At 38.3% G+C, this 27,257-nt stretch overlaps 1 protein-coding gene across 1 annotated transcript in view; it reads right to left on the bottom strand.

Moving 5' to 3' along the window:
• LOC139602408 (uncharacterized) overlaps positions 1 to 27,257 on the bottom strand; it is a 180,274-nt gene that overhangs the window by 91,070 nt on the left and 61,947 nt on the right. The window contains exons 9-13 of the mRNA XM_071452252.1: positions 26,508 to 26,628; positions 24,139 to 24,378; positions 12,199 to 12,462; positions 11,756 to 11,894; positions 7,147 to 7,308 (exon numbers count right to left, since the gene is read on the bottom strand). Of these exons, the coding sequence (XP_071308353.1) occupies positions 7,147 to 7,308; positions 11,756 to 11,894; positions 12,199 to 12,462; positions 24,139 to 24,378; positions 26,508 to 26,628 (926 nt within the window). The remainder of the gene's footprint in view (positions 1 to 7,146; positions 7,309 to 11,755; positions 11,895 to 12,198; positions 12,463 to 24,138; positions 24,379 to 26,507; positions 26,629 to 27,257) is intronic.

Genomic DNA, 27,257 nt, shown 5'->3' with positions numbered 1-27,257 from the left:
GAGGAGGGTATTTTAAACACCCTGGGAAGTGTTCTTTAGAAGACAGAAGGAGGTTAATTTTATTATATGGGCATAGTTGTGGATCAAGAATGAGGCACAGGGACATGAAGTACTAGAATAAACTTTTCTTAGAAAACACAAGTCACGCATCCCTCAACCTCCTGAAAAGCACTGGAGCTGTGACCTGTGGAACGAACAAAAATGTTCTCCCACATCATAGTAAGCAGTGGTGTGGCAAAAATAAAAGTCTGTATTACATGTTTTAATGTACGGCCCATGGAGAATAAGCCAAAAACACACTTAACAATTATTTCTATTATTTCCTTTTTAAGATATGTTGAGTTACACATAGTAAAAGACAGTCAAGTTTATTTAAAATCACAGTACAGGAAGGATCTGCTCTTAGGTGTTACAGTGGTTGATACACAATATATGCACATACCATGTCACAGTTTTAAGTCTGTGTTTGTGTACACACCTATGTATATATTTCTTACTTTCTACATATATATAGACTAACGTACAGGTGTATCTATGTTGAGGAATGAGGAATTTACAGATATTTACATCATCTGGGGTGAAAGAAGAGGCCTACTGAAATCAGCAAGACAGCTTAAAATCCTGCTGCTGGGTATGTCACGTGTGCGCACACATGCAGTATAACCTGTTCAAACTGTCTCTACATATTTTGTATATGGGATACCTGTATGGACCCATAAAAACGCATTAAAATATAAATATACCTTTGTAAAGATGGTTCTTGTGGTTTTCTTTGTTTAATTTTTCTTCTTCAATTTTTTTCCCCAGTGCACAAAAATGGGTTTCCAAACAGCCTTGCTGAAATGATGAATACTTTAACAATGTTTTTGGAGTCAAATGAATAAAGCAGTAATTATCTTGGCAAAAAAAATAAAGGACAATAAAAAGAATAAAGAAAACAATAATATTCTACATTTAAGAAATGGGAGGGAGAAGGACCTCAAGTCTGTTATTTAATCATGACGTGCTCTTTTTATATTTTATTTGTAAGGCTCTGAATGCTCTTTTCTTTGTATACCAGTGAGCTCATTACTTTAATTCCTCATAGATTTCTCTGAACAATTTTTGCTAAGTAAAAACACAATGTAATTCTTCAATAGCTGTAACAGTAAGAAGCTGCTCAAATTAAAGATCAATAAAAAGTACAGAAAAAATCTGTATGAAAATAAATAAATAAAAGAGGAAATGGGAAATGCCTGCAATTAGACAGGATGAAAAATCTAAAAAGAAATTAAATTTAGTTGTAATACATTTCCCATTCTTTTCTTCATGAAAATTACTACTGAAGTGGTTTTTTTTCTGTAATTTAAATGTTAAGCTGCCAGATGTGTGTCTCATGCTTGAAGAGTTGAAGCTTTGCATTATTTAGCATATTAAGATTCACAGAATTTAAAAAAGGGCTCCTTTATTGCCTGGAGGTTCTAATTAAGTAAACCTTAGCCTGGTACATTTAAAACTTGCAATACAAGAGATTTTACTTCCTTTTTTTCTCAGTAGCCAAATCTCATCAATATAATAAATATGGAAAATACTTAAGATGATACAATTTTTCTTTGGCTTGAGGAATTAAACCTATCTATTATTTTAAGAAGTTTTTAATAGAGGCCAGCAATCAGAAAGACATTTAAAGACTCCAGTCTACTTTTTAATCATTGGAGTTGCTCCTACTTAGTGGTTGGGGGGAAGGGAATGTGTCTTATAAAACTGAACTGTGTAGAAATTTTCTTCCACATGCAGAAAACAAAGCAGTTCTGAGAGAGAAATGAGAACCACACCATTCTTTATTATTAAATTTCATTTTACTTTTTTATAACTTTTATAATTGACCACAGAATCCTAATAAAGCATTAATTAGCTGCACTATCAGCAATTTCTCCATTGAAAGAGGTGGGACTGCTGCATCAGAAAGTGTAATAGCATAGAAATTCCTTTGACATAGAGTACCCATAAATCATACCTTAAATACAGTTATTTTTGCCATTTTAGAAAATGTCAAAGGTGTCAACTTTGTCCAGATATAACACTTAGCAGTGACTATTTTAGTAAATTGACTCAAAATACATTTTGTTCCCTGACAGGGGAACATAATATCATTCATGATAAAAATGAACAATTTGAGGAGGAGAAAACAGCACCAAGAAAGAATGATCAGAGACAGGTATCATAGCTGTGACAAAGGCACAGTGGCAGATGTAGACTCTCTGTTAATGGACTTATTTGGAAGTCAAGAAACATACGCATAAAAGCAGGAAAATATGATTACACCAGAGCATGGAAAAGGCAATAAGATTCTTAACCCAAAATTATAAATCTGTTATCAGCTATTAATAAGAAGTCCAACTGAATAAGTTAAATGTCTCCATTCATATAAGCCAAATAGGAAAAATAGGGTGGCATTTTTTCCCACCACTGTGGAACGGGCATGACAAAACCAACGTCTGGATTTGGAAAATCGTGGTGATATGAAGGTTATTTGCAGACCTTGACAATGCTGAGAGCAGTCATTTTTGGGTCATATTAAGTCCCAACCAAACAGTTTAGATACCACATGGATCATGCCTGATAAGGGATACAAAGAAAGGGTTACTGGTACAAAATCCCTGAGCTCTTCTGGGACCTGAATTTTTAAAATACCATGGAAAGAGGTTGGAAACAAAACCATTATTGCTACTCTGTTACCTTTCTCCATATCAGCCTTCTCAATAGCAGAGCATAATAGCATGGCCTTTAAAATCACCCTTTAGAGGGTGTCTTACTGCTTCCAAAGCCTTGGAGAATAAAACATTTTTTACCCTCTGCCTTCAGCCTGGAAGTTATCATCTTTGGTTATGTCTTCTGTAACAAGTACTGTGGTGCAATAGGAGTGAACCTGTAGAATGTAAGCAAGGTTTGGGGCGACACCACTGAACAGTGGGGACCCCACTGTGTGTTGAAGATTTCATGTCAGACCAGCTGTTTAGTCTGGCCCTGGTAACTGGCCCATTAGTACCTGATATATACATTTAAAGTATATCCCCTTGCTCAGCTTCACCCTAAATGCATATAGGTCTGATACTACAAAATATTCATTATTTATTTGGGGGGGGGGGGGGGGGGGGGGGGCGGGGGGGGGGCATGGGGAGTCTAAATGATTTTTTTAAAATATGGGCAAAAAGAAATTGCACAGCTAGGAAATTACTTTACACAAGTTTGATGGGAACTACTTCTGATTTATATGGGGTCAAAGAAGAGAAGAAAAGTGCAATGCCTTCTGATAGCTGCAATCTCTCTAAGTCAGTAGGAAAGGGGTTTAGAGTGGCACAATCCAAGAGTGGAGCAGAAGACAAAGAAATTACCACAGCAGGAACAGGAAATAAGATGAAGATCCTATTTAGACTCCCTTCCTAGTAGTGCACTGGTCTATGGGAAATCAAATAGCTTGGCAAGAGCTGGAAAATTGAAGAGTTTGAATTGTGAGGATTTCAGAACCAGAATCTGACTTTGAGCCTAATTGGAAAAATCAGTGCAATCCTTTATACAGTCCTGCTCAGAGAAGGAAAAGACCAGCACAGAAAGAAGTTTCCACCATATGTGGCTCTGCCTCTGGGGCCCTACCTGTATTAAAAAATGAGGCCCAACCAATCTTCATTTTATAATATCACTTTGTTTCCTTTAAAGTGGCACCCATGAGGAAAAACAGCCTTTTCTTGGTTTGGATTGGTTTTTTGTTTCGGTTTGGTTTGTTTTTTGGTTTTTTGGGTGTTTTTTTGTTTGTTTAGGTAAATATTTTTGCATCTGCATACAAATTTTATGTAGAAGCAAACAGCACCTCAGTAGGGAAAGAACATCATTGCAGTATAAGGGGAAATATTGCAATGAAGATTCACTGGTTTTCATAAAATTGTTTCTGAAATGCTTGTGAGCATAAATACAATCCTCTCAATGAAACAATTTCTCACTTATATAAACACATTTTAACAAATGTAAAGCCTTCTCTCCAAAGGCAATGATAAAATTAGAATGAAGCTGTTTTTGTGTTTGGTATTTTGATATTGAAGGAACATTTTAATAAATTCTGAATACAGTTTTGAGTGTTATCTGCTGCTCTGTAATAAGCCCCTTGGTTAGCCTGATGCCATCTTTGCTTAGACATTATTCTGAAGCTTTGTTCTGAAAGAAATGTCTTTTGATGTCACAAAAGGACAAAATTCACTTCCCAACGTTTCTCCACAAATGCAGGAAGGGTGTTGAATTTGAAACCTTAAATATGAACAATATTGAACATCTTATTTTCAATACTCAGTTTGTTTTAGAAGACAGACATCAAGCAAAAGATTCCTTCTGAGGTAGAAGATCTGAAAATAGGAGCTAAAACTTTATCCTGGGTATGCCCTAGAAAGGTGATAGAATCGAGAGCTGAAGGAATCACAGAGGTTCTGTCAAACCCCAAAAATGAGCAGAATGCCCGTTGCTTGTAAAGTTTGACTAAGACTAACAATATTTATGAGAAATATTTCATGTGTTTCCAGGGGTTTTACTTGTGGTGCCTGCAAACTGAGGGCTTTGAAAAAAGAAATTAGGCTTCATATGAGAGAAAGGGGATAAGGTGCCTGCTGGGATGAGTATTGGTGGAGAAAAAAAATGCAGGCACTGTTGAAGCTTCAAATTAAACATCCAGTACAGTACAAATCCTAGTTTATATGTCATCCTGCAGAAAGTATCTGGGGATTTCAAAATGAAGCTTTTTTTCTCTCCATCATTCTGAGTGCAGATAATGAGTTTAGTGGTGACATTACTGACAGTGTTCCATCACAGAAGACCAATGCTTTAGTGATGTGACTTTTGAGACAAGATTTCATTAAAATAATATGCAATGGATGCAGTACCAGAAACTGAGCTGATCAAGGAAAATTTCTGTTGTGTCATGAATAAAGATAAGCAAAAAACTTTTTTCACCTAATTCAAAATGCATGTATATTTTGGAGATCAGCTTGTAGTTCAGGTAAACTCAGAACTTTTTTTTACTTTTTTTTTTTTTAAGTCCTCAGTCAATTATAGTATTATCTCTTAAATATACCTAGGCAGATGTGATGATGATGCAAAATAATGCTCTTTGAACCTTGCTTTGATAAAAGTTGTGGTAATTCAGTACTTTCCAAATCAGGCCACTTCTGTAACTGCATCGTTTCGGGGTATTTGTAAGAGGCTGTCTTGAACTGAAAATGTGGGTTCTAAAATGCTGTGTTTGCCACTGGGTCTCTGCCAAACTCCACATAAATATTTTGAATAAAAATTCAACATGCTAGTTTTAGATCTAGATAAACATTAGTGATGGGAAGAAGGGAGAAGGGATACCTGTCTACCTGCACAACTAATAACTGGGTTTTAAGACACACTCCAAAGGTGGAAACATCCAAATGTTGGCAAGGAAAAGAAATCAGGAAAAAAAAAATTAAAAGCAAACAAAAGCAAATGTCAAACACCACTAAGCATTATTTTAAAACCCTTTTGTTCATGTAGGCTACTTAGGTTTTTTACTATTTTGAGTATTTTAAGTTGCTTTGCACAACTAATGTTGGGTAAATGAACAAAATAAATTTCAAAGTAGATTCTACTAATGTAGAAGTTGAACAAAATTTCTAAGCTAGGGCTCTGTTCATATCCTTAGAAGAACCAACATCTAGAAAAGACACGTAAGGTCTTGATCTTATCAGGACATGTAATGAGAACCCTTGAAAGATTGAAAATGGTTATTACTTTTTTCTGTAATATGCTTAACATTTTGTCACAAACACCCTTTTAACAAAAAATGACACCAGGTCTGTATTCTACTTCTCACGCATCTATGATAGTCAGTGTCAATATTCAGCATTTATGAATCCTGTCTTGGCAATGCCATACTAGCTCCTACCTTTATTTGTGCCCACTTAATATGAGATACTCAGCCCGTGCACCTATAATAGCAGATGCATAGTTCTAGCCTTCCTGGACAGTCAACAGAGCAAGATGGCTCCAAAGAAATTGGTTTTGAATGACATTTCATGAGTTGCTGTGAAAGGGAAGTTGGCATTAGCTTCAAAATAACATTCATCCAAAATTCTACTGCATTATTTCAGGGAGCCCACAGACTTGAAGAAGGTAAGAAGCTACTGTTTACACAGATAAGAGGTAGCTGTCAGACCTCAGGTAGCTCTCTCTTACCTAACATTTCGCAATTCAGTGTCTAACCGTGACCTATTACAGCTTCCTGGTACAGAAGGAAAGTCACCCTCTCCCTTCAAAAGGTGTGATTAATTTATTCCCACTTGCACTTTCATCTCCTTGCACTGGCCTAGGCTATGAAGTGGGAGTAGATATCCAGATATCCTTGATACCTTCAAATACCTCTCTCATGGTAAATCTGCCTCTGGCCATCATGGTGGTCTTTGAGTTTAGGAGAGGACTTAGGGGTTATATTACTCAATTCTCAGATAAATACATTTTACCTGGGACTTCAAAACAAAAAAAATACTAAACTAACAAAAAAATCCCAAAGACAACCAATAAACAAATAAACAAATAGACAAAATCAAGATAATAAAAAACCACCATAGCAACTTCCCAGGCTTTGCCTTCGGAAGAAATCCCATGCCCCAGAAGCAAATGTTACCTGATGTAAATACAGACAGGCACTTTTATGCAATTTAGCTCAGCACAATTAACAAAGGATACTGCTATTAATGTGCTGCAGGAAGAAAAAAGTACTTCCCAAGCACCTAACAGCAACATGTTGTGATCCATGGATATAAATGACCAAATAAAATGAAAGGATGTAAAAATGTCACGGAAACACCAGCCGTAATCTAGTGTTGTCAGTGCACTGCACACACACCTTGTAATTACTAACACATTTGGCCTACAAATATATTTTAGACAGGAGACTCCACTGCTTCTGTACCTTTTTGCCTAAGCTGCTTTTGATCCCTAACAATTGATTTAAACTCTTCCATCACTTCCTTTGCCCAGTGAAATAATGACGAGATGATATCACAGGGTGAGGGTGAAGGCAAATGGGGGTATTTACACACATGCCAGGCAGATCTACTTGCAAACTTTCAGTAAATTAAGTAACACAATAAAACTCCTAACCTGCTGGAAGCATTTTAAGCTCTTCTCTTTTCCTCACAGCTTCTTCTGACACACACGCTTCTCCTCCTTTCGCAGCATTAAACTGCTTTTCCACTTCCTTTACAACAGTGGGAATACTTCCCTTATGGGTGTCAGGATCTTTCGGGGAGGTCAGAGGTTGCCCTGCAGAGGAAATGACAAGCTGTGAAATGTAAAAGAACAATTCCTTCCACATGTTTCCTTGCTCCAGGAGCAGTAAGGGGTTGTCGGCTAGCATCACGATGGGATGGGCCAGGCCTTTGTCTTAGCAGTCCTGTCAAAACTAATTTACAATTAAAGACTTGTGCAACTGTTTAAAGCTTTACAACCCTGGTGAGTTTCAAGGACTGCTGAAGCCAAGTGGTACAAACCAACCTTATTAACAGCAAGGCAGACAGACAGAAGGAAGGTAGAACAAAAAATACTCTAAACTGTACAGTAACCAGAAAAATTGTACACCTGAAAATTGACTCTCTCTCTCTCTAATATTTATTTCTGTTATAAGCTCATAGTCCGTGAACTAAAGGAATTTCAGTGGTTCTAACTCTTCTTCTGGTTGATGCATAGGGCACAGGAGCCACATGCACTGCTGTTAGACAGCAGACCTTGCAAGGGGAAAGAAAAAAATAAAGTGCAAGAGAATAATGAGATATTTGTTCATTGTAAAAAAAATGAGTGTCCTTAAAACCATTCCCAAACAGCTGCATTTTTTTTTTCTTTTTGCTCCCACAGTAGAGCAGGGGCGAATAAGGGACAAGCAGACTTTCTGGAAAGAAGATTTTAGACTCAGAAAATCTGCATGTAGATGTTTAGTCCAACACAAAACAGCTGAGGTAGAGGAAGACTTTCTGTGCAACAACACAGCAAAGCAATAGCAACAAACATTTCTGCTAGCCCAGACACTGGGAGCAGTGTATTCATGCTAATGCGACACTGTACCAGTTCTACTACAGCAAGATCATCCTGGGGCTGGGACCTAACTAGCTACCTTTGAACACTTTCCCTCAAAATCTTGTCTGATAACACCTTTCCTCCAGCACAGTCAGGCTAAGTAAAACTTCTTTCTTGATTTCATACTCCAGAGCTTGGGAAAATTACTGCTTAAAAAAAATGCACAATCAGTCATGACTCTTTAGGTTCACCAAAAATACATGAAGCTTAGAACTAAAAAATAGAAAAGTACTACTTCAGTATCCTAATCCCCAGTGACTGTTCCACCTTCTACCTTATAAGCACCCCTTTTAGGTCTTGAGTGCATGTCAGTACGTGCTGGTACAGTGCTGACCATAGCTTCAGGACTTCAAAATGGCCAACCTTAAAGTGGCATGAATGTCAACTGTAATGAGAAAGGTTTTCCTTTGGTTCTAAAAACTACAGTGGATAACATCATTCCTAGCTTTCCACTTGCCTGTTTTATCTGATCACAAGTTCAGATGGGCACAAAATGGTGTTTGTGTGTCAAGTCAGATCAACAGCACAGCTGCAAAAGAAAGCATTTGGATGAAGGTTCCCAACAAATGTGGAGCAACACTTTCCAAATGAACCTGTGCCTGACCTAAAAGTGTTTGAGCTGTAGAACTAATATATGAGTGCTGTCCATCAACTATTCTGAGGATGAAAGGGCTGCCAATTCCAAAAAATACTGTTATGTTGACATTTTGCACATGTAAATCCCCTCTTCCTGTGGATGCTAAAGTCAAAAGGGGTCCTGCTGGATTTCATTGTGAGAACGTTTTCTTGATGGATTTGCATATTTAGTGTCTATATGGAGTTTTGAAGTTGTCATGCATTTTGGAAGCACTTATTACTTAGATCCAAGCCTATCAAGGCAACATTCCTGGTAGTTGCATCAAATTTTCTTACCTAAGCTCCTTCTACTAGAGCTGTTACCACCTTTCACAAAACAGTAGATAACAAATTCTACTTAGAAATTGCCATTTATTCTCTGACAGGGACTGTTGATCCTGTAAGGAGCAACAGATCAACAGCAAAATATTTTCCTAAGAAAAACAAAGGACGGTGGTGGCAGAAGCAGAAGCTGTCTTCTGCCATGAACCTTTTAGAGAATACCACTTCAAAAGAATGGAGAGAAGATATGGTTTGGACTAAGAGACACGCCAGATCTGATAATGTGCATCTTTGATCTGCAAAGGAGGTAGAATGGGAGGCATTATGTTGCATTTCCCTGCACTGTGCTCTAGACCAGAGAGCCTGTGCAGAAGGGAAGAGCTTTACCTAGCCCTACATGGAGCTGTGGCTTAAAAGAATAATGTAGCCTGGAGTTAATGGAAATAATATGAAGGTTCTGTTTTAAGCTTCTAAAACCAAGACAAACTTGAAGTGAAGGCTAAAACACCATCTTCTAACCTGCTTTATTTCACTTATATGTTGCAGTACAACATATGGTATTGATATATAAGATCACTCACTATTTAGACTACTGCAGTAGAGTGGGTTACAGAGCACCCGTCTTCATTTAGACTGTTCTTGCTTTCCCTGGTTTGTGTCTCAACCTTAATGCCACTCTAACAGCGCTTTTCCCTCCCCACCCCAGTTTTTGGTGGTTTAACAGATATAATATTGTATTTATAGGACATATCAATGTGTGACAGCTTGCCACAGATCATAAACACATTTTTCTGCTGAAACTGTTGGTTGTGATTTTCACCACGTGACCTCCAGTTCTCTAAGGTTTGTTCCTTTAATTGTAAATAGCCAGAAAGTCATCAAGCTAGCATTTAATAAACTTTTAATTTGAAAAGGATTACCACATGTTGTGTTTGTTTACCCATTATTAAATCTCTTAGCAACATATCACCAGCAGAAACAGCATACTGTAGCACTGCATAGATACATTAAAAAACAAACCCATGGGGGATATTGGCAGCTAATAATATCTTTAAAGAATGCTCCAAGAAAAATAAATAAATAAATATAAGCAATATCAAAAATTGCCCCTAAAAGTTTTGTTTGTGCAAATCTGTTTGGCAGGAAAATTACAGATCTTCCATGATCGCCTTATCGGCAAATTTCAGAGGTCTACATTCAAAGGAGGACATACACTAATGCTCTTTTTCAGTTCTTAAAAACATGTCTTTCTTGACTTTTCAAACTGAGCATCACGAGTTTTCCAAGTGTTTCCAGAAAGCATGACCTAATTAGCTGCACCCTCTATGTGCAGTTCCAAACGCATTGTGACGATTGATGGTAGGACCAAAAAAGTTTGATCCATTAAGAGTTTGTCCATAATTCTTCACTGCTGATAGGTGTTGCCTGCAATTCTACCTTTTGGATCTGCTATTAATGGGTTGCTGCATCTCAAAGCAACTTAGCAGATATGTAGAAGATATATGACAATAAAAAAGTCTTTAATCCTCAGTATAGTGTGTTTACACCTCCATGCTTCTCTTATCAGGGTGGTTATATAAAAGCCTTTTGATCACAGTGCAGTTGCTGCTTAGCCTAAAAGCATCTCAGGGCAAATCTCATTTTCTTTATCTTTTAAATCACCACTAACTGTCTGAAAAATACTTCTCCTGGACTCTTTTCAAGTTATGCTTCCAACCTGAGCTGCCCATTTACCATGCTAAATGATTACTGCTTATGCATTCTTTCTTTCCTTTCCTTTCCATAGCCTCTTCTTTATCCTCCTGTGCCCTCTACAGTGCATCACTACTGCTGTTCTCAAATGCCTAAGGAACATCTGTCCTGAATAAATAATTCTCTGCTTTAGTTCTATACATAATATTCACACATACACTACAATCTATGAGTTGACTGAATGCTTCAGTTCATTAAACAAGAGGGAATATAGAAATATCTGTATAGCAAAAATGAATTATTTTTATTCATGGAAGTCTCATCCCATGTGCTGAAAAAGGAAAAGAACAACAGCAGCATCCTATAATTCTTCTCATTACTGGATTTCTACCAGTAGAGGAGCAATTTGTGAGTCCATTGCAATATGGTCAGTTGTGTCCTCTGTGTAGCTGCATCAGAAGGTTCACAGAGGCCAGGGACGATCAGTTTAAAAAGAACATTCAGTGATTTTTTGAGAAAGCTTCTGGGGAGGTCTGCTGTACACGAGCAAATGATAATTGTCCTTCCTAAGAGTTATCACTTGATTGAATTTTAACAGAATTTCAGAGGAGTAGCATAAGGCATGCTTCTGATGTCAGAACTATCTCCCTGCCAAATCTGAAGTCCTTGTTGTAGCCCAGGGAGGTGCTACAGTTCTTCCAGAAGTACACAAAAAGCATCTTTTTCTTTTCTCTTCCTGTAAGCTTGGAGCCATAAACAGCTGAACTGTTATTGCTGTGACATTCCAAGCATTATTCAGCCTTAAGCACAGGCCAGCATGGCTATTCCACCCTCAGCAATGAAGCTGGTTTGAACTGTTCACACCTGAAAACAAAGTTAAACCATCTTAATAAAAAGAGTCAGAGTATTCCTGCTATAACACATGTTGGACCCAAATCTGAATGAAGAAAATCTAGCTTAACAAACAATAATGACTGGCCAACATTGAAATGAAACTATGGGTTGATCCAGTGAAAAGCTGAATGTAAACATCAAAGTTTGAATCCATCACCTTGTGGTCCAGACTGTACAACATTTTCTGAGAAACCATTCTTTTCAGCAGTGCTTGAATACATAAGAAGTTCAGGTGGTAATTGAACGTGCATACCATGCTTATTTTGCTTATCTGAATCCTGTGGTAGCTTAATTATCTAGGAAGAGAAAGAAAAAGAAAAAAAAAAAGTAGTTTGGAATTCCACAAAGCCAGAACATGCTTGTTGCACACTGTTTGTGAAGCCTAGCAGTCCAAGATGTTGTTATAAGAATTTTAGGAAATTCATGATTCTCTGTACTCTGCTTACTACACTTTTCTCCCATATAATTTTCCCATGTATTTCTTCCCCATGATAACTCATTAAAGCAGGCATCCCAGTAAATGGGAGATGAGCCACAATCCAATTTCAGAATCAAAAAGAAAAATATAGAGAAAACTAAACAATCTTTTAAAATACAAACCTGAAAGTAGAGATTGCATAACCAATGATCCAAGTCCTGAGAAATAAAATCTTCAATTTTTTTGAATCGGTCAATTTTGGAGTCATAATGTCCTCTGAGGAAGGGACATTTAAATTTTCCTTCCAAAGCATTAAAATTGTTATCACATAAGGGAAAAGCTCCCCATCCCACTTCTCGATCAATCCAGGTATAGGTGCCACGAAGAAGGAAGAGTTCAAAGAGGAGTACCATGCCTGGTTTCACAGCTTTTCTATGTGGTAGAACCTAGAAAAGGAGGAAAAAAGATTTATTTGTTACAAAAACAACACAAGGGAACTAACTTTCTTTTACCATATAAAGTTCTACAAACATCATACCTTTGGTCCAATTTTGCACACTAAAACAATTAACAATTCTTCCCAAAAATCATATATTTGAACAATTTTCCACTCCAACAAAAAATGCTGTGCTTTTTCTAGTGTGGTTATTTTATTATTTCTTTTCTTTCCCCCTTTGCTTTCAGAAAGCATTCATATTCTGTCTTTATTTACCAGTGGTGGAAAAACATTGCCACAAGAAATCTTTAAGAGAGAATAACAAACTAGCTTGGAAATCTGAGGTGTCCCTGTGAGGGCTTGCTGAGATTCACCACTGGATTAGTTTTGCAGCAGCTTTGGAAAGTTTATCCAAACACCCAATAAGAACACTTGCAAACTTGCTCCTCACTGAGTCACAAACTCTTCTCCACCCAGTTGTGGGAATGATGTTGGTACTTAATAGCTTTCTTCCTTTAAATTAAAGCTCTTAGTGAAAAGTATGTGGACCTCAGTGTAGGGTTTAAAAGGATTTTAAGGTAAAAACTTCTACAGAGAACTGGCAAACACAGATTACACTTTTCATAAGATAGGTATAGATATTCTTCTAAGCAGCTTGGAGGTGTGGAAGACAGTTACCAATGCCTTAGGGCCTGAAGCAATTGTGTTCCCATAGCAAAGACTTGAAATCTAGTGGTGAAGAAACACTCCAAAGTAATGAACTTATGTAAATCCATCTGTAAGGTTTTGGTGGGTACAGAAGAAAGAAGGGTAAACACAAAGAAAAAGAAATTTGGTCCTCTGCCACATTTTTAACTGTTTTCATTAATTAAAGTGGGCATTGACCCAGGTGCTGTTGAACAATTCTAATACATTCAAAAGGACAAATAAAACAAAACTTCCACAAAAGCTAGAACACAGAAGATGACTGCCATCATACCCAGGCTAACAGCTATGAAGGGTAGTCACCTTGGGAGCAAGGGGAGCAAATACATCAGCTACACCCCTCACACAGTGAAATATCTGCTTCACCACTGCTCCTACACATTCTCCTGAGAGAACTGTGACTGCCTAATCTCTTAAATAAACAGTCTTGGATGCTTCTTTAATAGAGACAATTTTCTCTTATTTGCATGTTTTTCATATTGTGCCGTTCCCATTTCAGTCTTCAGAGTTCATAGCAGCAAATGCCTTGGTACACTTGCCTGCTCAACATTACCTTGCCTTCCAGCCAAAGCAGAGAAAGAGGAGTCTTTTCTCCTTCTCTCCTCACTGTGAACAGGCACGTACTTGTAGAAGGCCACAGTATTCAGCAGCATCCTCTCACTCTGAATATCCTCAGTACAGGATACACCCTCAGTACTTCTTGGAAGTCAAGAATTAGACCTCCAAATGAAAGAGATCCATTCAAACCAATGACTCACTATGAACAGCCTAAAATGCCAAAGTCTTCTTAACTTAGTGAGGACTTCCTCAATCAGACGACATTGTGCAGCCAATAAACATCCACAAATCTTTACTGCTTCAAATATTTCTAAGTATACACTTTAACACAGCTCTTTCTTGATGTGTGTATTTAAATACAAGTGTCACTTCTTTCATACTCCTGATTGAACAGTAGGTAAGATAATAAGCATAACTCAGGTGCAGCAAAGCTTTTTGTCTCTTTTTCTGAAGCAGCAAGGGATTTGCCTACACCAATAACTGCCATGTTAGGATATGACAAGTGCTCTCAGTCGCGCTGCATCTACAACTTTTTTGAAGAGGTGAATATAAATTACTATTTCTAATAATATGCCTCCCTTTTTGAAGTTTTATATTGTGATTAGATAACAGCAAAGTCATTTAAGGAAATATTTTTAAATTATAAATATTGTCATTATTATGTACGTGTACTTTATATTAATTATGTAAATATATTCTAAGACTTAGTTTAGGCTTAAAATGAAACAGAAGCATCTGTTGAAAAATGCCATAACCCTGTGGCAGCTGCTATTAAACCATTAACAGTATCAGGTTTCATTTAAACCAGATTTACCATTTTCTGTAACAGCCCGTGGGAAAGCTAAAAACATTAGGCACAAATTACTGACAAAAGAGATCCTTAATCAAGCCATACATTTCATTTGGCTAGCTGGGTGCTAGATAGTAACCTCTGTGCTACAAATTAAAGGTGATGGTTATAAGGCTGTGATCAAAGACAGTTACCTGCATTATCAAACAATCCCAAACCACTCACAGATGAAATCACTGCTCTATCACAGCCCCCTTTTCAGTTTCTCTCTTGCTTCCCAGGCTGACTCTTGTCTTAATAATTCAACAGTATATGCTCTTCTGAGAGCTTACATATAAACATATAGTGGTCAAGCAGCTGGTGTAAGAGTAATCATTGTCACTATTAAAATTTTATTTCTTTGTTTCTGGTTCACAGTTATCGTTCGTTTGCTGTTAAGCTTTTATCCTAGATTTAAACTGCAGACTCACTCTTTGGGACTGGAAGCATCCTTTTGATTGCAGCTACAGGAGCTGGGTGTTTAAACCATGCCATGATGGAAGCACAAAATCATGAAACATAAGCAAGGACTTCATAATACACCTGTCTGCTACAGGGTCTGAGGTTGTAAAGACTACAGGGAGTCCTTAAGCATGAGCACTGGGTGCCTGACCCAGGTAGGACAGTGTCACGCATCTCAGTTTACACAGTCAAAAAAACATACCTGATAAATAAGAAATTTCTTTCTGTTGAATCCATACAAAAATCCCAGCCAAGCTTCTACCTGTTACTCTATGCCATCATGCCAAGCATTCATGCAGGTGCCTTTGGGTCTGTGCTAAACCTTTTCCCACTGCCACAACAAACACACTCTCTGTCACAGCTCACCATCCCACACCTGCAGGGTCAGAAAGCCCTGGGAGAGAGGAGAGAGCTGAGTCCTGTGCCACCTGCCCTTCATTAGCTTCCTCCTCGGCTCTGAGCCTGAGTTGGGATTTGGGACATGGCCAGCATGGCCCTTAGGCACGGATGCACAAAGGCATTTAGGCAGATAGCTCCAATTGAAATCCACAGGCCTTGAATGCCTTTGTGCCTCTGTGGGTTTGAGCTGTTGTGCTCAGGTACAGAGCAGGAAACAGCTCAGGTAACTGGAGGAGGAGGATGGGGATCAGTAACTTCTTCAGGAGACTCTGAGCAGTGCCTGGGATAGACAAGGCACAGGCAGCTCAAACTGAGCAGTTTGTTCTGATGGATTTTTTTGGTTCTGAAGGAAAAAAAATAAAACTAGCAGTTATATTTTCCCTGCTGGTGCCAACCCCTCATTTGAGGCACTATCTGGTAAATTAATCCACAAGCCTGCACCCACATTGTCAACATTCAAAGAGCATATACTACCAAGCACATCTTCCTGGGCTTTGAGGGGTCTACTCTCCAACACCTTACCTCAATGTTTCTCCTTGCTCAGGTCAAATTTCCACTGAGGTCTGTGAGGTATAGAGAGTTTTACAGTGCTATGAAAGCATCGAGTACCCCCCTTTTACTGGTGTAATTTCTTCTGCAAAGAGAGATGCGGCAGAGAATAAATAATGTTTGTGTGTGCCTGCACAGGCACAAGTGATACTTCTTAGTCTGCAGTTAACAGTGTTGCATTTAATTGAATTAAATCATAATGAACTAAAATTATCTCCTGCCACTATTTCTAAATTCAACTGTTTTATATCAGTTTTATTGTAATATATCTTACTTCCCCATATGCCACCATAGTTTCACTCTATAGAGAGAATGAATTCTATTTGAATATTTCAATAAACATATCCAGTGGGAGCTTTTGGGGGTTTTTGTCTGACTTACTTTTGTCTGGCTTTAACCCTGTCAGAGAAGAAATAAACTTTTCTTCTTTCCTTTGCACCTTCAAATAGTTTCAATTTAGAAAAAAAATGTACAAAAGTCACACTACTTAATTCATATCACACAAAAATTTGACCAATACAACTCAAACAGATTAAGGTGAATTAAAATATGCAAAGGCAATTCAATATTTACTTGTTATAAAGAAGAATCTTGAAAAATGTCATATAAACAAACAGCCCATTTCTGATTATAAAAACAGCAGCACATGAATGTCACTGGTGTAAAACACAGGTAGAAAACCTTTTAAATAGGAAACAGCTCCCATCATTAACAAAGAACAATTACTTTACTATGTCAAATTAATAGTGCTGGAGATGAGGCTGTTATTGCCCAATTAAAGGGGAGCTTTCACAACCAGACTTCAAACTCTCCCTGTTTATGTGCAAGGCTAACATACAGGCAGGGAGAAGGGCATTCTTAGGAAGTGTTTGTGTAACTCTGAAATTTATAAAAGGCCAGAGGGGAGGAAATAGAAACCTGGACTGAAGTAAAAATAAAATATCATGTTATTAGGGTTTTTCCAAAAGTCCCTATCTATCACCAGAATGTTCTGGAATAGCTGAAAACTTATTTCCCCAGCTTTCCATCATTGCCTGTCTTCAAACAGGTATCTGAATACAAAATAACACACAAATCAGAGGAGGACCATACAATGACATATCATTAATTTCTCCACAATTTTTTTTCCCCTGTTCTCTAAGAGAATAGGCCTTTCAAGTCTGGCACAAGTAAAATGACTCCCCAACTCCTCTCTGTGCAGTTTGCTGGTGTTTAAGCAGTAACTCCATCTTTCCTGGCACCTAGCCTCCCTGACAGCAGTAGACTATGGACCAGAAGCTGTTGGGCCACAGCACACAAGCTCAGGCTCATGATCTGCCAGGGGCACAGGGCAGCAGGATTTGTAAGCAGGCACTTTATTCACCGCTTTCAGCAGTGGCAGAGAGCAGGATTCCTCCTGGCACGCTGTGCCAAATCACCCCAGTGTCTTCCCAGAGCCACACCGAGTGCTCCCATGCAAACACCTGCCCTCCCCCATGCTACCAGAGCAAGAGACAAGGCCCCACTGCCTGCCTCTCTTCTAGGAGTGATAACTCAGCCCATAGTTAGCTCCAGCAGCATCTCTTGCACAAGTACCTTACACCAGAGGACCAGAATCCGGCCTTTTATCTTCTCTAATATAGAGGAATAATGTTTGCATTCTGTGAGCTTTAGCCTCTGCATCTGTTGCTAATTGTCCTGGCACATCTGCTGCTCATTCTTTTCTGCTCTTGGACCAGCAGGGAGTAGTAATGTATGGTACATCCAGCTCCTGCCTCCCCGAGTGCTTCTGGTGATATACTGGCCTGGGTCGATTCTGACCTCATCTTGTGAGGGAGAAACTGTCTTTGTGAGAGGGAAGCAGGAACCCCAGTTCATTCTTCTGACACTCCCATTTCACTTATTTATCCCTGAGACTGATTTCAGCACGGTCAGAGCACAAGTTTCCCAGGATAACATGGACTACAGACACGATGCAGCAAAGTTTATTTCTTTTGTGTCAAGAGGACACGTACTTTGCCCAGAAACCACTTGGAGCCAAAGAGTCTCATGAAGACGTGGCTTGTTCGGCATTCAGGGCTGAGTCACGCAGCAGAGCTGCTCTGCCTGCCCCCGGCTCCAGAGGAGGAGCAGGCAGCTTTCCTCTCTTTCTTGGTCCAGCAGCTGCTCCATCTCATGTCTCTTCCCTGATGCTGTTCTGGATTCCTCATCACACCTCAGCTCAACTGTTCAACCATAGGCTTCAGTCCAGCCAGGAATGCAGCAACACTCACTTCTCACAAGGGAAGCAGTGGCAATCCAGAGTTCATGCTCCTTCAGCATTTCCTGGATAGTCCAGACTTGGTTAGGTCTGCTCTCTTTCCACAAGAGGAGAGGAAGATCCACCTCTGAGAAAAAAACCATTTTTCCTTGTGTGCTCTGCTTAAAAATTGCATGATTAAGCAGGATCACTTTTTGTTCTTTGGTTGCATAAAGTACTCTTCCCATTTCTGTAGTACAGCTTTGCAACTACCCTGCTCATCCTGAGCTCACAGATAATTATTTAAAATGTGAAATGCTTTAAAACCAGGTGTGTGAAGGCAAAAAAATAAAAGCATTTTCTGAGGGTGTTTTGCTGGCTCCCATGACTTGCAAATCTAGACCAAAATACAGTTTAAGTCCCTTTTCACAGTTCCAGACTGTCAGCTCTGGTGAGTCACAGAGATGCTCTTTTTTTCCAATTCCAGAATTTTTTTGTTGGGGCTGGCAGTAATTTTGTTCTTGGTGTTCTCTGTTGTTTGGGATTCACGTGGAGCTAAGGATACAGGCAGAGGTTGCATTCTGCCTTCCTGCTGTTTTTTTCCCAGATAATGTATGACATTTTTACAGCTATTGTATCCTATGGCTCATGTCAAGCTCTCTTACAGATATAATTTCCAATTAGGTGGGGAATAAACCATGGAGTGGTCCAAAATAAAATGCTGCCCCTAGACACTTTTGATGTTTAACATATGTCTGCTAGATTTACCAAAGCAGGCTACATACTTTCCTCTAGTCAGATATGATGCATTGTAACATAGGTCACATTTCTGAGGTTTTTGGGCAACTTGCATTGCTTTGAGGTGATCCAGCACACATACTGCATTTCAGCAGGTGTTTCTAAGAAAAATCTCCACTGGAGCACAATGACCAGACAACATGTGAAAAGTAACTCCAATTAATCACCAAAAACCAAAACTTGGGATAAGTAGTAACCTTTTAGATATGTAAATAAATTGCACAGTGCTAAACAAAGTAGACACAACAGATTCTAAGATGTAATAGCTTTGTAAGAATTGCTCTGAGAATGTGCATTTTGAGGAGTTGTTGCAGAGAGATCTAGCAAATGGCAAAGACCAGACCCCCCCCAAACAAACTCAGATAAACAAAATAAAAGCAGTAAAACTATGAGTTCCTTCTGTGAAAAAATCATCAGCACTGCAGTCTTCAAATGAATACAAGCGTCTGTATAAGCTTAGGTCTTGAATTTACCAAAAGATTCACGTAGCACCTTTTCATCCCAACTACAAATAATTGCATCCAGAGAAAATTAAAGTGGCTCTCATTTTGAAAGTCCTCTGGCACTGCCAAGCACTATCTTCTTTCTTACTGTATAAAACTCTTATGTTATGTCCTATAAAGTGTCCTAGAGCTAGATGTTCTTCACTCGTCCCAGCCTTTCACTCAAGAATAAAATAAACCAGGAGGGGAGGAGGAGGGGGGAAAGGGAAGTTTGTGGTCTACTTTTCCTAATGATACCTTGTTTTGTAATTATTAAAAGCATCACAGTCCTTAGACAGCTGCTGACATACAGAAAATAATGTCCTTGAAACTGTTTGTTTCATCATATTTTAAGAATTAATACCTAAGGTCATGTTAATCTGTTTCTGATATATGTAGTTTTCAAAATGCACTTCAGGGAAGAAAATGCTGGAAATGACTAATAACAACAAAGATATGAACTTTATTCATTACAAATCTAACTCCAAATGTGAACATTATCAAAGGACTTTGCCATCTGAAGTATTTAGGATGGCTTAAATAAATAATAAATCCCTCATTCAGTGAAATAGAACATCCTCTTGTTCCAAGCAAAAGAGTTCAAATTTATTAATTTTGTAGCTATATTTTAAAATGAGTGTCAGCCCCTGCTAGATGACTGCATGATAAGTGTCCTGAAACTTCAGGAAAAGGCACTAAATTTTTCACAGCATTTGTGTTTCATTTTCAGTATAATAAAAATATGGTGCCCTTTTAATAATGAATAATAGATCTCCTGGTATGATTTACATGAGTGGATTAAATGTCATGTTTGAAAAGTTGCTGTTTTATTCATATTGAATTTCCCTCAAGTAAAACAAAATGGTACCCAGCTACTGTTATAATATTGTTAGTACCTCGCCACGCTGATACATAAATATTAACCAGTTGATATACTCTTTAAAAACCCTCAGTTCTGTGAACTGTTCTGTCAGCAGTGGTATCTTTTTATGCATATGAACACATTCTTGGAACTATCCCAAGTTCCAGGTATGCTGGGGAAAATGTGTAGCACCAGCGCTTATACACTTGCGGAGCTCACACCTGTTTTGCTGAAGTGCCAGTTTTGAGAGGTTCTCACAGAATAAGGATTGATGACAAATGGATGCAGTGAGACCAGGGTTAAAAACCAGTTTGGGGAGCTCAGTCCTGACACAATTGTCCCTGTTTCTGTTCAGCAGTGCTGGACTGACTTCCCAGGTGACTGGACAGCATAATGAATGTTTTTGAAATGTCACTTGCAGGCAGCTTCATTGGTTTATAGTGCCCTTCACAACAGCTGGAAATTTCCTATGTGAACTTCCCATTCTGAATAAAAATTCCACTTAATAGGCAATATTTTTTTTCTAAAGAAGTGTTTCAGAAATTGCAAATACTTGAAATAGGAACACATTCCTTGAAGGTTCCTACCCTGTAGGCAAAGTCGGCAATTTTCTACTAAATATTTTGGTCCTGATAATTGAAATTATAGCTGAAAATAGTTTTTTAAAAGACGAGAAGCATTTTTACCACACTCCAAGTTTTATTCCATTGAAGCCAATGAAAAGCGAAGATTTGTTCTTATCGTTGTAACTGTTTCATACAATTATTTTAATGTCTACTGAACTTTAGAAAAGCCAGCCTGGAAAAAAAAAAGAAAAGAAAAAACAACCTAAGCACTTTCTTTTTACAAGTGAAATTAAATTTTTGCATACTGCAACTCCATTGAGCTCTTCAACTCATCATGAAAGTGAAAAACATAATCTGGACTTGCTAACACTGGGATGTAATCCTGTGGAGTAAAACACTGCTTTAAATACACCATGATCAAAAAAAAATTACTCACTGCTTAGGTCCTATCTATAGTAGGATCTTAGCCACCATGAAACAGCAATAAGGAAGTTATACTTGTAAAATCCTTGTTCTAGTGTAAAGATGATGCAGCCACATCTGTACAGGTGCTGCCAAGGACAACCAAGCTGCATAATTGCCTTACTCTATGCACTGTAAGCATCTCATCTCCTTTCCTATCCTCTCCTTACTCAACTTCCATTCCAGACCTGAGAAAAACCTGGCAGTGCAAAAATACATCAGAATTTTAGGAACAAAGCTTCTTCACCACCAGTTAACCTATACCACAATTTTTTAATCTCAAATTCACATTGAGTTTGTTTTATAATGTCGGAGAAACTTCAGAATAGCTCCCACTTTGCCTAAACCATACAGACTTAATCTATCAAAGCCTAAAGCCCACTTACATAAACTAAATACATGAAAATATCCTAGAAATGCTGAGTCTAAAACAAGTTCCCTTCAGATCATGCAGTTCGTTGCTATTCATAAATTGTAAAAAGTCATTTGAAACAGCAATCTTGTTTTACCACAATCCAATGCATTCATACATGTTTCTTTCAGCATAATTTAAAAAAAAAAATAAATTACTTGTGTGACTGTCTGGCCTTACTGAAGGATAAATAAAATTCAACTGGAGCTATTAGGAGCCTGTGTCTAGTACATAGTCAGAGGTTACTGGGGGAGGTGGGTTGACAAACTAAAAAGGAGGACAATGAAGGAGCGGAAAGAGGGGAAGCTGGCAAGCTGGAGCAAAGAACATTGATTAATGAACAAAAAACATTTTTGAAAGGTCGGGTGTACAAGTCAGACTAGCCCTGAGGCAGATCTAACTTACATGACCAGCACTTTCTGTACGCAGCAGGTAACCCACGCTGACACCAACTTTGCTGACATGACAGGGTTATTATTTTTGGAAGGATGTAGTGTTCTGGAACAATTTCTCTAATATATTAGTTAAAATTAGGCTTTCCTTCAATATCAAGCATGCATGTCTTCATTTTCACCATGTTTACACTGAACTCCTATTATTATTCTGGCCAGTGGAAACAAAAGCATATTCTTCATTTATGAGCACTTCTATTTCTCACATCATAATATATCCCAGAGCAGCAGTGCTGTGTGTAAGATTCTGTTCAAATCCAGATGCTCACATGGAAGTCACCACTAAGACCTCACTACTTACCCTAAGTCTTGTGGTAGATGCTAACCATCTGAAGCCTAAAATTTGCCTCATATCTCAGCACACACAGTAAAGGTTTCTTCTCAAACATACCTTAAGGTTTTGAACCACTACTGAGGTGGAAGAGCAGAAAGGTAGAGTCATCCAGGGTACAACATACCCTGTGTCACCAAAATGAGCTGGTGGAGAGGGTTCTCTAAAATCATGGCTTTTGCAGTACATCACTGAGTAATGAAGATAGGGAATTACCAGAAAGTCATTGCATCCAACTTCTCCTGTTCCTGTATTTTAAGGGAACTTGCCCAATTCCTGCATGCCAGTTCACTAGTCTAAAAATGAACTTTGGTGAAGATGCTAATTAAATGTTCCCTGTGAAGCTCCAAGAGAACTTGGAAGCAAACCTGAAAGTGCAAAATCTGTAAAGACCTAGGAGAAATGTGATGCTGAAAGTAAGAAGCAGGACATGCTAGAATCATTGAGCCCTAGCACCCAGTCATCTCCTTTCAAGACAGTATTTCAAGGCAAGTGACCCAGATGGGTGCATCCTGCCTGGGAGGGAATCACAGCTCAGTGATTTCTCTGACAGATACCTGGATTTGTTTTAATGTGAAAGTCCCATTCGCAGTTTCCCTCTCTGTACAGGCGATTCCTTTTGCACCAATAGCTGTACTTACAGACTCTGCTCATTATCAATTACAGGTGATAAACAATTAAAAAGCAGAAAATGTGACTTAGCAGCACTTCATGTATAACAAACCCAACACCTGAAATTATCTGTCTGCAAGTAACTGAAGGCATCAGTGCCACACATAAAAGTTGCTTTATCTGAAAGCTCTTTGGGATAGGTGCTGTCTGTCTGCTCTGTGTCTACATAACAGAACACGTGGAGGAGGAAATCTACCATTCAGGTTGTACCACAAAATAAACAACTGAATTCAGAAAAGACTCCTCGTTCTACCAATGCCTCATAACATGCACCAAAAAAAAAAAAAATCCCAAACACACTGAGAGAGATGAAGATTGTTTTTCAAACTGTAAAGAAGCTTTCATGTGCCAGAGAGTTTATCTGAAACCAGTGTTCCAACCAGCACCAGGCATTAGCTACAACAGTAAGCAACTGACACACAACAATCCTGCCATGCACAGCGTGCTTAGGCAAGAAAATATGTGTGCCTCAGTTGCAAAAGACAGAATAGAGCCTCAAGTGTTTGGGCTCCTTCCAAAATAATCCAAATGCCGCTTTTTTGGCAAATGGGGGTCAATGAAGCTAAAAACTCACAGAAGGATTTGGGCATTCATGTGTTTATATACACCCACTCATTCATTTATTATTCTAAAGCTACTTTACAGAAATCAAATTACATAGCTGACAAGCTGCATAGATAAGAGAGAATAAAAGTAAAATTTAAAATTAGCTGACAACACTATATGATGTAGCGTATGTTTGGCATCCTTAAAGTGAGTGATGAGGGTTAACCTAGGGGGAAAAAAATGCACCTTCCTAAATTGCACCTAAATTATTAAATAAATTATTAACATGATGGAATGCATTAAATATATAAGCCTAAAGGAGAAAGGGCGGATGTGTTTTAACTTTCAAAGCAAAGACAGCATATTTATGAAGTGTTGCTTACTGTCTGGATACTTTGTCCAAAGTAGATTTCAGTGTTGTAGAAGTTTCCACCATGACTAACAGGCCGTGTCGTTCTGGCCTGAGGCTGCTCCTCCAGTTCAGGCCACTCCACCAAGTCACCACCTAAGCGGCTGAGGACAGAAACTTTGAGAGCGTAGAGGCCTTTAGGGACCTTATCTTTGACTCCCCTTAGGCATCTGAGGTGAATTTCTAGTGGCTGTGGCATCTTGGAGCAGTCAACCTAGGGAGAAGGCTCAGAGTTACTGATCTGGGCTGGGCTCACTTTAACCATACAATTAGCAAGGACAAATTTCTTTCAGAAAATAACTACTGAAAAGCAGACAACACGCTTCTTGTTCAGCCTGCAATTACCTACTGCTTATGAAGGATCTGCAGTTAGGGAGGTCAAAAGTCATAGAGATGGCAGATAAAAGAAATAGCAATACAAATACTACTAATAAAATGTTCAGCATCCTTGGGGGGAAGGTGGAGCTGGTGAAGTATGACACCAGAAGACACTACCCTACAATAATGAGGCAGAATTAACTGGAAAACAATACCTTCAAAAATACAGCTTGCTTTTCAAGACTGGCACAATACAGGATGTGATGAGCAGGCTGCAGGCACAGAGTGAACAGGGCAGGCCATGTTTTTTTACTAATTATTAACCTTGCCAAAGCTATTAGTGCTGTGTAACATGCAGACTATCCTTTCACCTTCTGATTATCACAATCAGATTCTCTTAAAAATAGTAATCAAAGTGCAACACGTGTAGAGTTTAATAAAAACTCCTCACATACACCTTTATTCCAAGTCCAGACAAAAGAAAACATCTGTCACTTGCTGTTTACAAGATGTTGTCTGAGTTTCAGAATATTTAGTAAGGAAATACTTTTCTGGTGCTTTCCTTGTATGCTGAGCTTCCCAGTGGGGAGGTTTGTGGAGGGGAACAGGCACAATGGCATGATCTTTACCAGACTTTGCCTGAATAATGGCATAGGGTCTGTCCCACTGTACCAGAAGATATTTTGGTGCTGCCCAAATGCAATCTGCAGGGTCCGGCGCACCACAGGGACACTCCCAGTTAGGCTCCAATGTTGATTTGAATGGATAAAACTCTTTCTGCAATAACTATATAGTGCTTAAAATCAGCATTGCCGTTTCTCTTTTCCCCAAGGAATCAATTTCTTGCATTATTTTGAGGAAAGACTAGTGCTAGGTCTTCTTTTAATGCAACTGGATATCAAAACCCATGCCACAATTAGGAATCACATGGCTACCTTGACTACTAGGTTTAGTGGTCTCACAGTTTAAGCCTACAGTAGCTAATAATCTCTTCTCTAATCCTGTCTTGGATTTATTTTGGAAGAGATAGCATATTTCCATATAGATAGAAAGCTTCTGGAATTAAATTAAGCAGTTAAATAAACAGTTGAATTTGCTAAACTTCTTTTGTTTCTCCACACAAACCATACTTAACAACTAATCTGAATGACAATTATTTTCAGCTTAATTAGAAAATCTTAATTAACAATGAAGATTTAACCTTAATATTTTTGGTTTCTGAATCGTATATAAAAAAATTAACATTATATGAATAAATAAGACAATCTTTTTAAACCTCAAGGCAGGATTACTGATGCAGGCAGCCTTCGTTATTAAACACATTCTAAATTAAACGCCTCTATGAATTTTATACTGAAATATATTGTGATAGTTTTGCATGCCAAATGTGACATTTTGTATTTTAGATTCATCTTCTGTAGTAACTTTGGAAATGTCATACAAACAAAGATTTTGTCATTTACCAATGGAATTACTATGCATGGCCGGTTAGCCATCTCTTTTCTGGCTCTTCTGGTTGTTTCAAGTCAGCAAGCCATAAAAAATCTTTATCTCTCTGAAACACAGCAATTTGGAAGATAATCGAATAGTGACTGGGGGGCAGAAACGCCAGTCTGAGGAATTATACCACAATCTCTCTTGCATTTACAACCTTCCTCAAAGCGAGTGTCAGTCGAGTAGGAAAAGGAGATAGAAGATTCATCATATTTCAAGCCTGTCTCATTTGCATGGTGGCATAGCTGTCTCATCTCCTGCTGAAAGACTTTGCTTGGCCAGCACTGACAAACTGTTTTGAAGAACTCTTACCATGCCCAAATGATTCATCATTAATAGCTTTAGACATTCTCTTTAAGGTTATGGTTACTTTTGCTGGAAAGCATATTTTGAAACTGCTAAATTCTATCCTCTTAAACTATGAAAAGAGAAAAAAAAACCAAAACAAAACAAAAGGCAATAATGGAATGCAATTGATCCAGTGATTTAGCAGTTCATATGAGGGAAAAGAGCACTCATATAGAATCTCACCTTCCCACAAGGTCCTGCTGCTCCATTTAATCCAATATTCACATCTGTAAGGTTACCAAAGCTGTCTACCATTTCTTCTTCAATTCCACTCTGCTCTGTTTTCAGTAGCTGACTTCCCACTCTGCAGAGGTTAGAAAGGAAGAAGAATGGAAAAGAAATTAACTACAATGCGCGCACAGAAATCACTTGCGTTTGGAAATACAACAGTGTGATGTTTTCCTTGAACATACCATAAGACTTGCAGGGCACCCAGGAGAAACAAGAATCTGCTAAAGCAGTGAAATATCTGGGCTTCAAAAAGCAGCATTAAAAAGAAAAAAAAAAAGACCAGTATTTGTCAGTCTGTGTCACAGGTTGATATAAGGAACCCCAGCTTTCACTGCCTCTCTGTAATCAGCTCTGTCTGGCTTTGGGACTTAGGATCCAGGTTAAGAATATTTCAGTAGGAAACCATTGCCTCTGTCGCCACCTTGAAAACTGACTGACAGCTTCAATGAACTTGGACAGGTTTTTGGAAAACACTTATTCTTTGGGGCCTAGGTTGCTCAAAACCACTAAAAATAATTAATTCTGTTTTTAAAAATTTTACTTTTTTTTTTTTTAAAGTCTTGTAATTTTATATGTGTATCTTACATAAATTATAAATCTTCAGAATATATACAGGACAAGAGCTCTATATACAAATTATATACATGCACATACACAAACTTTCAGGTATATATGAACCACAGAACTTTCCTTGTTATTCAC

The sequence above is a fragment of the Agelaius tricolor genome, unplaced genomic scaffold (assembly GCF_023055355.1).
Source record: "Agelaius tricolor isolate 1412-34295 unplaced genomic scaffold, bAgeTri1.0.p SCAF_2, whole genome shotgun sequence".
NCBI lineage: Eukaryota > Metazoa > Chordata > Aves > Passeriformes > Icteridae > Agelaius > Agelaius tricolor.
The sequence above is the reverse complement of the archived record's forward strand: the minus strand, read 5'-3'. Positions and strand labels throughout refer to the sequence as shown.